At 34.8% G+C, this 14,662-nt stretch overlaps 2 protein-coding genes across 2 annotated transcripts in view; both read left to right on the top strand.

The window, feature by feature from the left end:
• Window positions 1-5,736, top strand: part of LOC118741553 (esterase B1-like) — a gene marked incomplete at its 5' end in the record, with an annotated part of 15,956 nt that extends 10,220 nt beyond the window's left edge. The window contains 2 exon segments of the mRNA XM_036473553.1: window positions 3,602-4,356; window positions 5,183-5,736. Coding sequence (XP_036329446.1) covers window positions 3,602-4,356; window positions 5,183-5,686 — 1,259 coding nt within the window.
• A 2,863-nt stretch (window positions 5,737-8,599) lies between these two features.
• On the top strand, window positions 8,600-14,437 carry LOC118741534 (esterase B1-like). The gene is made up of 6 exons (XM_036473536.1): window positions 8,600-8,724; window positions 8,883-8,960; window positions 9,064-9,346; window positions 9,500-9,650; window positions 12,990-13,744; window positions 13,827-14,437. Exons 2-6 carry the CDS (start codon window positions 8,950-8,952, stop codon window positions 14,328-14,330), a joined length of 1,704 nt encoding a protein of 567 aa, XP_036329429.1. The 5' UTR covers window positions 8,600-8,724; window positions 8,883-8,949; the 3' UTR covers window positions 14,331-14,437.
• Window positions 14,438-14,662: the final 225 nt, after the last annotated feature.

Genomic DNA, 14,662 nt, shown 5'->3' with positions numbered 1-14,662 from the left:
ATTCATACCACCCATTGTCCTGTTTTCACGTCTTTAGAGTGGCAACTATCTTGAAAGCTTTTACTGTCTTTCGAAAGACTAATGGAAAGATCTGCTAACCTGGAGTTCTTAGCGTTGTGCCGTTCGCCTTTAAGCAATACTTTTTTATTTAAATTAAATAAAAAAAAATATATTTATATATTTTGCTTTTTAAAACAATAGGAAGTAAAAATAAATGAACATTTAATTAAGAAAGGAAAAATTAAAATTAAGCAAAAATAAATAGAAAATATTTTTCAAAATTAAGTGAAATTAAAATAAATTTTTTTTTTTCTTAAAACAAGAAAATCTAAAAATTAAATAGAAAAGGAAAAAATTATATCAAAAGCGAAACTTGAAAATTAAATTAAATAAAATAAATATTTTTATTTTTTAAACCAAATCTAAAAATTAAAAGGAATTTGAATTTAAAATAAGACAAAACATAAACAAAATTAAATGCAATAAAATACAAATTAAAAGAAATTAGAATTAGAAAATTAAATGAAATTAAAAAATCGAAAAATTTCTTTTTTAAAAAATAAAATTTAAAAAAATTTGAAGAAAATTGAATTAAAAAAGGCAAAGGGATAATAAAGAGTATCCTAAGAATTAAATATAAATTAAATTAAATTTAAAAAAATATACTTTTTAAAACTAAAAACTATACTACTTATTTTATCAACTTTTTTCAAATTTATTTTTTTTTTTTATACCCGAGCGCACTTGTGTACAAGGGTATTATAACTTTGTTCACATAACGGTTGTTTGTAACAGGCAAAACGAATCGAGATAGATATAGACAAATGTATACATAAATGATCAGAATGAAAAGAGAAATCGATTAAGCGGTGACTGTCTGTCCGTCCGTCCGTCCGTCCGTCCGTCTGTGCACACGATAACTCGAGTAAAAATTGAGATATCTTAACGAAACTTCGTACATGCACTTCTATTGGGCGTGGGACGGATGGTATTGAAAATGGGCGAAATCGGACAATAACCACGCCTACCTCCCATATAACGGTAATTTTCAGAAATACGAAAACTGCGATATTTTAGTAACTACTGAAGATAATTCACTCAAAATTGACATTTAGAATAACTTTTAGACGAGAAATAAGAATATTAAAAATTTTTGAAAAATGGGCGTAGCCACGCCCACTTATAGTTACATGTGTATATTTTGGAAACCGCTGCACCAATTTCTTCCAAACTTGGCACAGTTGTTGACCTTGGTACAGCATACCAAATGGCCGAAAATTTTTAAAATCGGACAATAACCACGCCCACATCCCATATAACGGTAATTTCGAGAAATACGAAATCCTCGATAAATCAGTAAATATTAAAGCTAATTTATTCAAAATTGACGGTTGCAACAATTCTTTATCAGGAAATACGCTTATGATAAAATTTTGGAAAATGGGCGTGGCACCGCCCAATTATGATCACATTTATGTATATCGGTAACAGTTCTAGCAATTTGTACCAAACTCGGTATGATTATTGTGCTTGCCACATAAAAGCAAATATTGAAATCGGACTAAAATTACGGCCGCTTTTCATATAACGGTAAATTTCAGAAATGCTTGAAATTTCAATATTTCGAAATTTAAGGATGCTAGTTTACTTAATATTTATACACCCGCTTATCATGTAGCGGTAGCTTTCGGAAAGGTGGAAAACATATATTTAATACTTTCGCCGGGTATTTAATGTTCGGCTCCGCCCGAACTTAGACTTTCTTACTTGTTAATTTTAAAATACTATTCTTTTAACGAGAAGAAAATTTTTTTAATTTCTTTTTTAGGCACTTATTTAGCTTAACCTTTTTTAAATTAATTTATTTCCTTCCTATAAAAAAGAAAAAAATATATATTTTTTTTAATTTGATTAAATTTTTAGAAACTTATTTTATTTAGTTTTAAATTTAATTTGTTTTTTTTTCTTTTTATACCCGAGCGCACTTGTGCACAAGGGTATTATAACTTTGTTCACATAACGGTTGTTTGTAACAGGCAAAACGAATCGAGATAGATATAGACAAATGTATACATAAATGATCAGGATGAAAAGAGAAATCGATTAAGCGGTGACTGTCTGTCCGTCCGTCCGTCCGTCCGTCCGTCTGTCCGTCTGTGCACACGATAACTCGAGTAAAAATTGAGATATCTTAACGAAACTTGGTATGTGCACTTCTTTCGGGCGTAGGACGGATGGTATTGAAAATGGGCAAAATCGGACAATAACCACGCCTACCTCCCATATAACGGTAATTTTCAGAAATACAAAAACTGCGATATTTTAGTAACTACTGAAGATAATTCACTCAAAATTGATATTTATAATAAATTTTAGACGAAAAATAAGAATATTAACATTTTTTTGAAAATGGGCGTAGCCACGCCCACTTATGGTTACATGTGTATATCTTGGTAACCGCTGCATCAATTTATTCCAAACTTTGCACAGTTGTTGGCCTTGATACAGCATACTAAATGGCCGAAAATTTTAATAATTGGACAATAACCACGCCCACTTCCCATATAACGGTAATTTTCAGAAATACGAATACTGCGATATTTTAGTAACTACTGAAGATTATTCACTCAAAATTGATTTTTACAATAAGTTTTAGACAAAAAATAAGAATATTATAAATTTTTGGAAAATGGGCGTAGCCACGCCCAGTTATGTTTACATGTGTATATCTTGGTAACCGCTGCACCAATTTCTTCCAAACTTGGCACAGTTGTTAACCTTGGTATAACATACGAAATGGCCGAAAATTTTTAAAATAGGACAATAATCCCATATAACGGTAATTTAGAGAAATACGAAATCTTCGATAAATCAGTAATTATTGAAGCTAATTTATTCAAAATTGATGCTTGCAACAATTCGTTACCAAGAAATACGTTTAGGATACAATTTTGAAAAATGGGCGTGGCACCGCCCACTTATGATCACATATATGTATCTCGGTAAACGTTCTACCAATTTGTTCCAAACTCGGTGTGGTTATTGTACTTGCCACATAGAAGCAAAACGTTGAAACTTATTGAAATCGAACTAAAATTACGGCCGCTTTTCATATAACAGTAAATTTCAGATATGCTTGAAACTTCAATATTTCGAAATTTAAGCACGCTAATTTACTCAAAATGGATACACCTCGGTTTACCATGTAGCGGTAGCTTTCGGAAAGGTGAAAAACATATATTTAATACTTGCGCCGGGTATTTAATGTTCGGCTCCGCCCGAACTTAGACTTTTTTACTTGTTAGATTTATTTTCGAGCAGCTTTGATGACTTCAGCTGACTCAAAATTGTAGAATCATCTGCTGTTTACTTTGCCATAATATCACCAAGGCTTCGAAGACTTTATGTTCAAGCCGAGTCTTTTAAATCAGGCTTTCAGAATTATTCATACTTTCGTAATTTATTTGGTTTAAAGAAAATCCCATTTCTACAATACCCACACACAATCACATTCAGTATAGCTTGCTATTTTTCGCCAACAATCTTAGTTTTTCTTAACCCACTAAGTTGGATTAAACTTTTATTTCGTCTCCTATTTCAGGTTTTCTTAGTTTAAGTGATCCAAATCTTGATGTACCTGGTAATGCCGCTCTCAAAGATCAACTGCTGGCTCTAAAATGGATAAAAAAGAATATTCACTACTTCGGTGGCAATTGCAATAACATCACACTTTTGGGTGAAAGCGCAGGCGCCACATGTGTACACTTTTTGTCGTTGACCGAACAGTCGCGTGATCTTTTTCAGCGGGCAATTCTGATGTCCGGCTCCGCTCTCTGCCCTTGGGCTTTAATGACTCGAAGAGATTTGGCTTACCAATTGGCTGTTCGCCATGGCTATAAGGGTGAAAATAAAGACAGTGATGTGCTTGCGTATTTGGAAAATTTAGATGCGGGGAAATTAGTTGAGCATTCATTGGTCAACGACGATGAAAGTCGTTATTTTCTACCGCTGACCTTTGCTCCGACTGTAGAACCTTATGAATCCGATAATTGCATAATTCCTAACGAACCGTTTAATATGTTAAGGACAGCTTGGAGTAATAGTATTCCTATGCTTATGGGTGGCACTTCGTTTGAAGGACTGCTGTTGTATCCACATCTGAAGATGTCTCAACATATTCTGGATATTGTTAGACAGCTGCCAGAAATATTGCTGCCTGCTGAAGTGAGACGTGCTCATAATAAAATTGAGAACCGAATTATGAGTGAGCGTATACTTAAATTATATTTCGGTGAGCAGAAGGACGAAGTGGTGTTAAAGCAGCCAAATCAAGATCCCTTATTCGATTTAATGCATGTGAGTTTACATACTTATGTAAATAAATGTATACCGTTACATTATTATAGAAAGGCCCTAACTCATGTCCTTTCGAAATTAAGCTCTACCCAATGAAAAATTTAAAAGCAACTACTTCAAGAAAATATGTAACTTCTGTGTAAAAAATCTATGTATGGTAAAAAATAGGAACTCAAGTAAGTATTTTGCTTTTTATACTTTAGTTAGGGCCTTTCTATAAAAGAGTAACGATGTACAGTGGTTCAAAGCTGGCATTTAAGTCCATAATTCACTGGAGCCGTCATTTGTCAATACATTACATCCGGTATCACCGGAAATTTAAATGGAAAATGATTTTTAATTTTCTGTCAATTTCCATATAAAATTCAAAAAATTAAAATCATCGTTCACTTAAATTGCTTTTGTGAAATTGGCTGTTAGATTTTTTCAAAACCAAAATTAAATGATCTCTAAAACACCATAAGCAAAATTTTCTAAAAAATAAAAATATAATAATTTGGTGAAATTTTTTTTTTTTTTAATTTCAAATTTTCCTTGTGATTTTTTTTTAATTTTGGCTGTACCCTAAAATTTATTAACCGGAACAGGAGAATCGATTTTCTTCAAAATTGCTCCTCATTTTGCACTTTGCACTACAAAATTTAATACATACAATTAAAATTTCAAAAAATCGTGCTCAACTGGTCTTTTGGTATTTTTATAAGCTTTTATTAAAAAAAATATTAATCAAATTTGTTGAAAACTGAAGGCTCTAGTAAATTAAGAACAGTAAATTCCAGTTCCATATCAATTTCTATATATACGTTTTTTTCTTTTCGGCAATCAGCTCTGCTCGCACAGGCTTTTCTGGCATGGTCTGCATCGCACAGCACTTGCCCGCATGAAATATGCCACGGCCAATACATTTCTCTATCGATTTGACTTTGACTCGCCCACCTTCAATCATCATCGCTTACGCTTCGGCGGCGAGGACTGTGTAAACGGTGTTGCACATGCCGATGATCTCTCATATTTATTCTATTTGCAAGAATCTAGGAAATTGGCCGAGGAATCACACGAGCATGTAACCATTCAACGCATGGTTGGTATATGGACAACTTTTGCGAAATTGGGTGATCCGAATGGTGCGCATATCGAACCTCATATTTGGCTACCAATAGAAAAGAAAAGTGCCGATTATGGGCTAAACATTAGCCATGAGGTACAAGTAATGCAAATACCGGATGCGCCTAAGCTGGCCGCATGGGATGCTTTATATGACAAGCGAATGCTCTATGGTTCAGTGTCTGATATAGAGGAGGATTTCGAAGAGAGTACGAGCACTAAATAATCAACTACCGTAGATAAATAAATAAGCAAAAAGTAAAAGATATATATGTAAATGTAAGGGAATACTTTTATTAAGGAAAATAATAAAAACTCTTTATTTACAATAATTATTTACAATTACATTGGTAATATTTCAACAAACCATTTTTATAAATTATTGTTGCTGTTACACAATAGTTTTTCATTACAACCGGGCTCAAGCTCAATAAAATTGTTGAATATATTATTGTTAATAATTTATTTAATTCGTCGGCTATTCCGTTAACGGGGTATATATTATAACTCGAGCGGAACTTCTATTTTACTCTCCAAAGTTTAATAATAATAATAATATATTCTATTTGGAAAAAGGGGATCGACATCCCAGTCGTCTTCGTGTTTTTCGCGGATTTGCAATCATCGAAGTGTAAATTTGTGCCAGTACTCATTTTATGAAGCTTCAGCTCTGTTCGAGGTTTCTTTATTTTGGTTGGATATTTTATAGCACTTCCGCTAAACCATTATCTCTCCTCGAAGGGAACTGTCATTGAATGTGATTTTTCTACGAGGGGGAGGACTTTATTTCAAAATTGCCTACTTAGTCCAAAGTAACTCTTATTGGCAAGAGTGATTTCCGGTTGGATTTCAAGGGTGATATTATTATTGGTATTACCGATGGTCCCTAAATAAACGACAACGTCCACTTTTTCGAAGTTATAACCAGTGTTGCCAAACATGGCAAATTTCCTACCAAAAGTGGATGAGGGTTAAACAGAAAGGCAATTGCATCTCTTATGAGGACACTTACTGGCAACATTATTATTGGTATTCGTAGTTTGAAGATTCTTTGGAATAAAGCGAATATACAAAATCTTTTAAGCCATTTTCCGGCTGGACAAAGAATACAACTTTCGCAAGGCTTTGTAGAGATCTCACATAAGCAAATACAAATTTTGACGGTATTTAAAAGGAATGTCTACTGCACAGCGTGCTTACCAAAAAAATTGCACTAAATACATAATTTTCACTCCATGAAATTGTACAAATTATAGGGTCCTCGCGGGAAAAGAAAGAATTTGTGGTTGCCGGCTTTCTTAAACATAGAAGGAGCTATTAATAACGTCAGTCTAGGGGACATAGAGCAGTCCTTCAGCAGGATTGCGTACATCGTGGTGAAGTGAATTAAAATAGTGCTTCATTATCTCAGATGAGAGAAAAAACTCCGGTCCCGGACTGAAAAATCACGGGCCCTTATACATAAGTTTTAATAATTTAAAAGCATGTGATCAATTGAGAGTTTTCGTTTAGGGTTTCTTTAATGTAGAGAGTCAGAAAACTAAGCCCGAACGGAATATACACATTTATGATAAAAGTCTGTAACGAAGGAGCAGTTTCTCGCGGAAATATGAAAAAAATTTTTGTTTCTATAATGAAAACCTTGGTTATTCAAAGCATGGGCATTTAGGCCCCTAAAAAGCCCAGCCCAGCGGGATTACCCCTGTCCCCCAACCTCTAGACATGCCGGCCTCTAACCACACACCCAGCCATAGTGGCCGCCTTATATTTCCACCAAAAAAACTTTGACAAATCATCACAGAACACCGAGTTAAAAAGGCAAAACAGCTAAGTAATCAGTAGGCTTCTAACGTAATAAAAGTGCGAGGTAGTGATTGAAGACGAACTATATATGTATGTAAGTATGTACTCACTTATGTACATGTATAGGTCCTTAAGTATGTATTTAAAAAAAAAAAAACAAGAAAGTCTAAGTTCGGGCGGAGCCGAACATTAAATACCCGGCGCAGGTATTAAATATATGTTTTCCACCTTTCCGAAAGATACCGCTACATGATAAGCGGGTGTATAAATTTTAAGTAAAATAGCATCCTTAAATTTCGAAATATTGAAATTTAAAGCATTTCTGAAATTTACCGTTATATGAAAAGCGGCCGTAATTTTAGTCCGATTTCAACCATTTTCAACGGTTTGCTTTTATGTGGCAAGCACAATAACCGTACCGAGTTTGGTACAAATTGCTAGAACGGTTAACGAGATACATAGATGTGATCATAAGTGGGCGGTGCCACGCCCATTTTCCAAAATTTTATTATAAACGTATTTTCTGGTAAAGAATTGTTGCAACCATCAATTCTGAATAAATTAGCTTTAATATTTACTGATTTATCTAGGGTTTCGTATTTCTCAAAATTACCGTTATATGGGAGGTAGGCGTGGTTATTGTCCGATTTCGCCCATTTTCAATACCGTCCGTCCTACGCCCAAAAGAAGTGCATTTACCAAGTTTCGTTAAGATATCTCAATTTTTACTCCAGTTATCGTGTGCACAGACGGACGGACGGACGGACGGACGGACAGACAGTCACCGCTTATTCGATTTCTCTTTTCATTCTGATCATTTATGTATACATTTGTCTATATCTATCTCCATTCGTTTTGCCTGTTACAAACAACCGTTATGTGAACAAAGTTATAATACCCTCGTGCACAAGTGCGCTCGGGTATAAAAAAGGGCATTGATATATTTCCATTGTAATTTTTGTTCTGCCTCCACTGTGACGCTTAGAAGACAAGTCTCCAGTGATATTGCTAGATTCCACAAATGTTCGCTCTTTGCGTTACCTCAATCGGATTTTGAGTTGAGTAGTTTTAAAGATTGGGGCCAACGATTGGCGCGGAAAAGACAAATTTTTTTTTGGCGCTGCACTTCTCAGTGAAAGCTCTCAAAAATATGTAAGAGAATCTCTAATTACCTAGCGCCATCATAACCTGTTTGCTTAGATTCAGAGGGGCTTTCTCTCGCTATCTGCCTCATTTTCACTCTCACTTTTAGACAAACACTGCACAGCTGATTGCTGGTGCTTTTTGTATAAATGTATGTTCATATGTTTGCACTGCTAATATACTTATTTAGTTTGCAAAGCACACAACAGCTGTTAGTGCGACTACTAGCTCTATTGATTAGTTATTTTAGTTGTACATATACGAATTTGCAGTACTTCAAACACTTTGTGGCTGCCAGCGGGATAACACATCTGCTGTGTAAATATACTCATATTTATTTATATTTTATTTTTTCTTTTTATTTATGGAAAACACTTCAAAATTTATTACTCTAAAAATTAAAAGAAAAATCATAAACTGCACTTAAGTACACTCATGCAAATTATAAACCCGAAATAAAATAAAATGTTTTTTAGAGTTCAGAGATATACCAGCAGTATTCCTAAAATCTCAACCAGCATATTACGATCATATCTACGCAAAATGGCAACGGAGTAAGTTCTATGCATGATTCAGCAAGTACATATATTATATGGACTTTGATTGCAATTAATTTTTTTTTAATTACATAAATATGTATATATTCATATCACGCAGCTCTGGCATATTGGAGACAGTGGAACTGCAATTACCACAAGGGCGCATACGCGGTGCAAAACGCGAGACTGTCTATGGCGATACCTACTACAGCTTTGAGGGCATTCCCTATGCTCAGCCACCAGTTGGCAAATTACGCTTTCGGGCACCCAAACCCTTTGGGAATTGGAAAGACACGCTAGATTGCACAAACAGTCCTCCCAAGCCGGTGCAAAAGAATTTACGAACTGGTAAAGTCGAGGGTAGCGAGGATTGCCTTTATCTGAACGTTTTTACTAAAAATGTGAGTAGAGGGTTTAATTTCAATAAAAAAAAAACATAAATATTGTACAATTTGGCCCTGATAGTAAGAAACTAATTTTATTTTCAATTTTGTTTTAAATAATCACTGAGGTCAATATTGCATGAAATTAATTAAATTTCAATTAAACTTCAGATTAATGCAACCAAGCAACTGCCTGTGATGGTTTGGATTTATGGCGGCGGTTTTCAGACTGGTCGTGCAGCACGTGATCACCATGGACCCGATTATCTCTTGCAAGAAGATATTGTTTTTGTATCTTTGAATTATCGCTTGTGCTCTTTGGGTAAGTTCATTGATTTTGAAATGAAATTTTAGTCGATTTAGCCATTTTAGTCGATTTAGCCATTTTCGTCTATCTGTCCGTTTGAACGAAATCTTGTCTCTGATTTTCCGAGATATCCGACTGAAATTTGGTAAACAGGTGTATTTTTATTAGAGTATCGCTTCCATACAACTGATGATTTTTCATAGCTGAGATTTTTTGTTTTAACTCTCCATTTATGCAGCTAGGAGCATGAAATTTCGACTCATTATCAACAGAAAGTTACAGCGAAAATGACAAATACCGGATCAATATAACCTCCAAAATCTTATTGTTCAGATATGGGGTTTTTTGTATGGCTAACACCAAGCAATTTCGAGAGCTCTTTCCCAAATAGCCTTACAAAGTCTTCTGAGAAAATCGTCAAGATTAGCACTGTATTAGCTATATCTCCTATGCCACTGTATGTTCCTATTGAACTAAAATTTTCAATTAAAAGGATGTACATATAACATGAAAAAAAGAAATTTATTCATTAACATTTTGGTATTAACAACTTGGTAGGGATTCTATTTCATTTTATCAATATATGATATCCTTAGAAATCTTTATCGCTTAATATTTGTTTTATAAATTTTTTTCGAATTCAATGAAATTTTTTGCAACATGTAAAACTGATAAGGTATCTGCCACATTATACGTGATTGCGTTCCTATCACTACAATTTTATAGAAACTGTTACAAGTCAACACCAGACTATGAGAAGTTAACTATTCTACTAGAAATGTTTTGTTAAAATTTTTTATGCGAAAACTCTTCTAAAGAACTGCGATAAATCCATTAAAATTTGTATATCTAAGATGAACTAAGTTGTAGAAACCAGCGAATTTGTTTTGAAATTGCCTTGGATGGTATGGGGAAAAAACAATGATTCAGAAATTATTGAAAACAAAACATGGTAGTAAAGTTACTTAAATATTATTTGCGATGGTAATACGTAGATTTTCTGGCCAAAATTTTTAATGTAGAAAGATTTTTAACCTAGTTAAAAATTTTAAGCATAACCGAGTAATATTTTTTAGTCCTTTCAAAGAAGAGTCTCAATTTTAGCTTAAACATTTGTTTATGAAAGGCCTTTCGGTTAAACCTTCCCTAAGCGAACCGTAAGTGTGACGTGACCAGTGGTTTTGGTAAGTTACCAGGCCCCTCATTTTATGAGAAAAAATTGGCGAAAACCTAAAATCTAAAATAACTTTGTATGCAGATATCCTCCTGCATTCATTGCAGGTGGAATGCTGAAAAACTAGCAATACTCCTTCACCCAATTCGCAGAAATTTTAAATGTTCTGACGCCACCCATGATTTAACTTTCAAATAGTGTACCTTATAAACATTTTGGCGAACATTCGAAAGTGACCTTCGATATATAACATGCATATCGAACTGAGAACGAACTCACAACCAACCTTATTTTTTCAAACCTTCATAGAATATTGGAAATACGCTCGGGATTAGTTCGGAAGGATTAGGAAGTGAAATCCAGCTCATTCTCGAAGGGAAATATAAGACAATCACTCTCTCTAATTAACATTCATAACAAAGGAAAAATACATAGGATAACGGATATTCGGTTTTGCTGGAGAATGGCCTAGTTTTCGATTCGAATACGAATCTGTTCTACATTAGTTATCGAAAGTAAGACTTGAAAAAATATTACTTTTCTAATCATTTCAGAATTGTTAACCAAGCCCAATGTTTATTGGGTACTGTAAACAAATATGTGCGAATGTAACGTTACCACCCAAATAATCGACCGAGTTAACATAAGACATAAATTTCGATTTTTTTTTAGCCAAGCTGATATCTAATCACTTAAAAAAAAAATCCTGACTCATTAAATTTTATCTATTAGATAGGTATACTTATGTAGCTTTTAATCTAGGAGCTTTTATACAGTGACGAAGTCATCTGCTATCAGATTCTGATTTAATGGGGACTCACATTTTGTTCGCCACCTTTTTTCGTTTGTCGACCAATTTTGACGAATTAAATTGTAGTATTATGAAATCTTTGTTGTAGACTTTCTGCAATTAAAATAAAAGTATAAGGCGACCTCTGTGGTGTAGTGGTAAGCAGTGCGCGCTTGTGTGACAACAGGGCACACGCCACAAATCGGAGGAGAAGCTCGATCAAACACTAGCATACATATGTGTAAGCGCCAATCTATTATTATTATTATTATTATTATTATTATAGAACAGTCTAAACCTTTTCTTAAGAAAAATACTCCTTGCGATCGTAAACCCAAACCCATATTAAACTATTTGATTAGCTTTTTAAATTAATTTGGCTATGCTTTCGTTGTTAGAACAACAATCGTGATGAGAAAGAGCAAAATCCCATTGAGATTTGACTATATTTCATTGGAAAAATTGTCTGGACATAGTTCAGGATAAGTGTTGAAAATCCTTGGTTTTAACATGGCGGTGATTACACGACACCTGAAGTCCCACTATTTTATATATTTATTTATTTAATACCATTTAATAAGAAAGTAAATTCGAAAAATATGGAGTTTTAGCATCCATAGTCTTTCGTACTGGATACCGCCTACGTCTTAATAAAGAGGCAATATGCCAGAATAAAAATCACCATGTCTCTTGCCTTTGATGGCAATGAAAAAGTGGATTTTCAAGCTAAAAAAGGGGCATACACACCCTTTCCTTCAATTCAATAACAATGATATTAAGAAGGACCTCAGCAATGAGTTTACAAAGTACTGCTTCCATCTTTTTTATAGAGCCTGCTATACGCATTTTGTAGAGCCTCAGGTTTATTAGCGTAGCGGCAGGAAAACTAATCTTCTGAGCAGATTCAAGGGTTATTTTTACGTCTTTGTCCATAGACCATTGGATCTCTGCAGCTATGCTGGGGATGTTCGGGAATCGCCGGAGAGTATTTTCCAAAATCTACTTCCATGTCGCTGCAGAAGTCTCATTTAGGTTCGCTTTCTTGAGGACTCTTTTATAACTCCTCGTGTTCGGTTTGTAAGGAAGCCGTGCCTAAATTGCAGGACTTTCCACATAACTTTCAGAGAGTGTCCATCAATTTTTTTATTCAAACAATGAAATTTCTTCCTAACTTATCTTGTACCTCATATTTGGGCAAGCTTCTTTGAGTACCTTCAGCAAACGCGCGTAAACTGATCTGCCAATTTCTATAGCTCTACCTAATTGTCTGGTGTGCCCACAGTATGTTTTGGGGTAAGAGTTCATCGAGATAGGATAGTTTGTCTGGGAGTGCTGAGTTAGTATAAAGTTAAGATAGGTCATCGAATTAAAGTTCTTTTTCTCTTTTTAGGTTTCCTTAGCCTCAGCGATCCTCGCCTCGACGTACCTGGTAATGCCGCACTCAAGGACCAACTGCTCGCTCTAAAGTGGATCAAAAACAATATTTACTACTTCAATGGAAACTCCAATAATATCACAGTTTTCGGTGAAAGCGCTGGCGCTGCATGCGCCCATATTTTATCCCTGACCGATCAGGCGCGTGGACTCTTCCAACAGGCAATTCTTATGTCAGGTACCGCACTTTGCTCTTGGGCTAATATGACCCAAAGAGATTTGGCTTACCGTTTAGCTGTATACCATGGTTACAAAGAAAGAAATAATGACACAGAAGTGCTTGCCTACTTGGAAAATTTGGATGCGGCGAAATTAGTGGACCATTCGCTGCTTAACGATGCAGAAAAACGTGAATTCCATTGGCTGACTTTCGCACCAACTGTAGAGCCCTATGAATCAGATAATTGTATTATACCCACCGATCCATTGAATATGTTAAAGTCAGCATGGGGTAATGGCATACCTATGCTCATAGGTGGCAATTCATTTGAGGGCTTAGTTATGTATCCTCGTCTCAAGACACACCCGCAAATATTTGACTTAGTTAGGCAGCAGCCTGAATTATTACTGCCTACCGAAGTGAAATACAATCATAAAGATAAAGAAAATCGGGTTATGGGTGAACGTATACTTAATCTGTATTTCGGTAAGCAGAAGGACGAAGTGGTGACAAAGCAGCCAACGCAGGATCCCATATTCGATTTGTTGCATGTGAGTATAATTGAAAATTATAATGCTTTCAACACGCATATCAAATCTTTGTGTTTTTTTTTTTGTTTGTTTGGCAAATCAGCTCTTCTCGCACAAGCTTTTCTGGCATGCCGTCCACCGCACAGCACTTGCGCGCATGAAATATGCCACGGCCAACACATTTCTCTATCGATTTGACTTTGACTCACCCACCTTTAATCATCATCGCTTACGCTTCTGCGGCGAGGACTGTGTAAACGGTGTTGCACATGCCGATGAGATCTCATATATATTCTATTTGCAAGAATCTAGCAAATTGGCCGAGGATTCACACGAGAAGGTAACCATTCAACGCATGGTTGGTATATGGACAACTTTTGCGAAATTTGGCGATCCGAATTGTGCGCATATCGAACCTCATATTTGGCTACCAATAGAAAAGAAAAGTCCCGATTATGGGCTTAACATTAGCCATGAGGTGCAAGTAATGCAAATACCAGATGCCCCTAAGCTGGCAGCATGGGATGCTTTATATGACAAGCGAATACTCTATGGTTCCGTATCTGATGCAGAGGAAGAATTTGAGAAGGACGCAAGCGCTAATTAGCGCTACAGAGCACTAGGTAGATATACTTGGTAATTAAAAATAAATGTGCTTTTGAATACAAACTTTCCATGTTTTAGTATTTAGTTTTATTTGGATTAAAAAAAATTTTCGGGTTGATTTAACTTATTTGGTTTTCATGAAATGTAAGAAACAGAAATAAAGCATACTCTGAACTATCGCCTAAATAAGGTTATTTTAAATAACATTTGCATTAATTTATATATACATATAAATATGTATCTCATTCAAAACAAAACTTGTTTTTTTCTTATTCAAGCAAATTATTAACCGGTGCTATATCTGAGATGGTCCTATAAAAACTTATCTTTTTA

Source organism: Rhagoletis pomonella, unplaced genomic scaffold, assembly GCF_013731165.1.
Source record: "Rhagoletis pomonella isolate Grant_MI unplaced genomic scaffold, Rhpom_1.0 Rhpom_scaffold_00001, whole genome shotgun sequence".
Taxonomy (NCBI): Eukaryota; Metazoa; Arthropoda; class Insecta; order Diptera; family Tephritidae; genus Rhagoletis; species Rhagoletis pomonella.
This window is presented reverse-complemented; position numbering and strand designations above follow the sequence as displayed.

What these genes read in the sequence shown, in the direction of transcription:
- LOC118741534 (XM_036473536.1), top strand. An exon ending in TGAACGTTTTTACTAAAAAT is followed by an intron (nt 9,347 to 9,499) that starts GTGAGTAGAGGG and finishes ATTAAACTTCAG; the next exon opens with ATTAATGCAACCAAGCAACT. An exon ending in TTATCGCTTGTGCTCTTTGG is followed by an intron (nt 9,651 to 12,989) that starts GTAAGTTCATTG and finishes TTCTCTTTTTAG; the next exon opens with GTTTCCTTAGCCTCAGCGAT.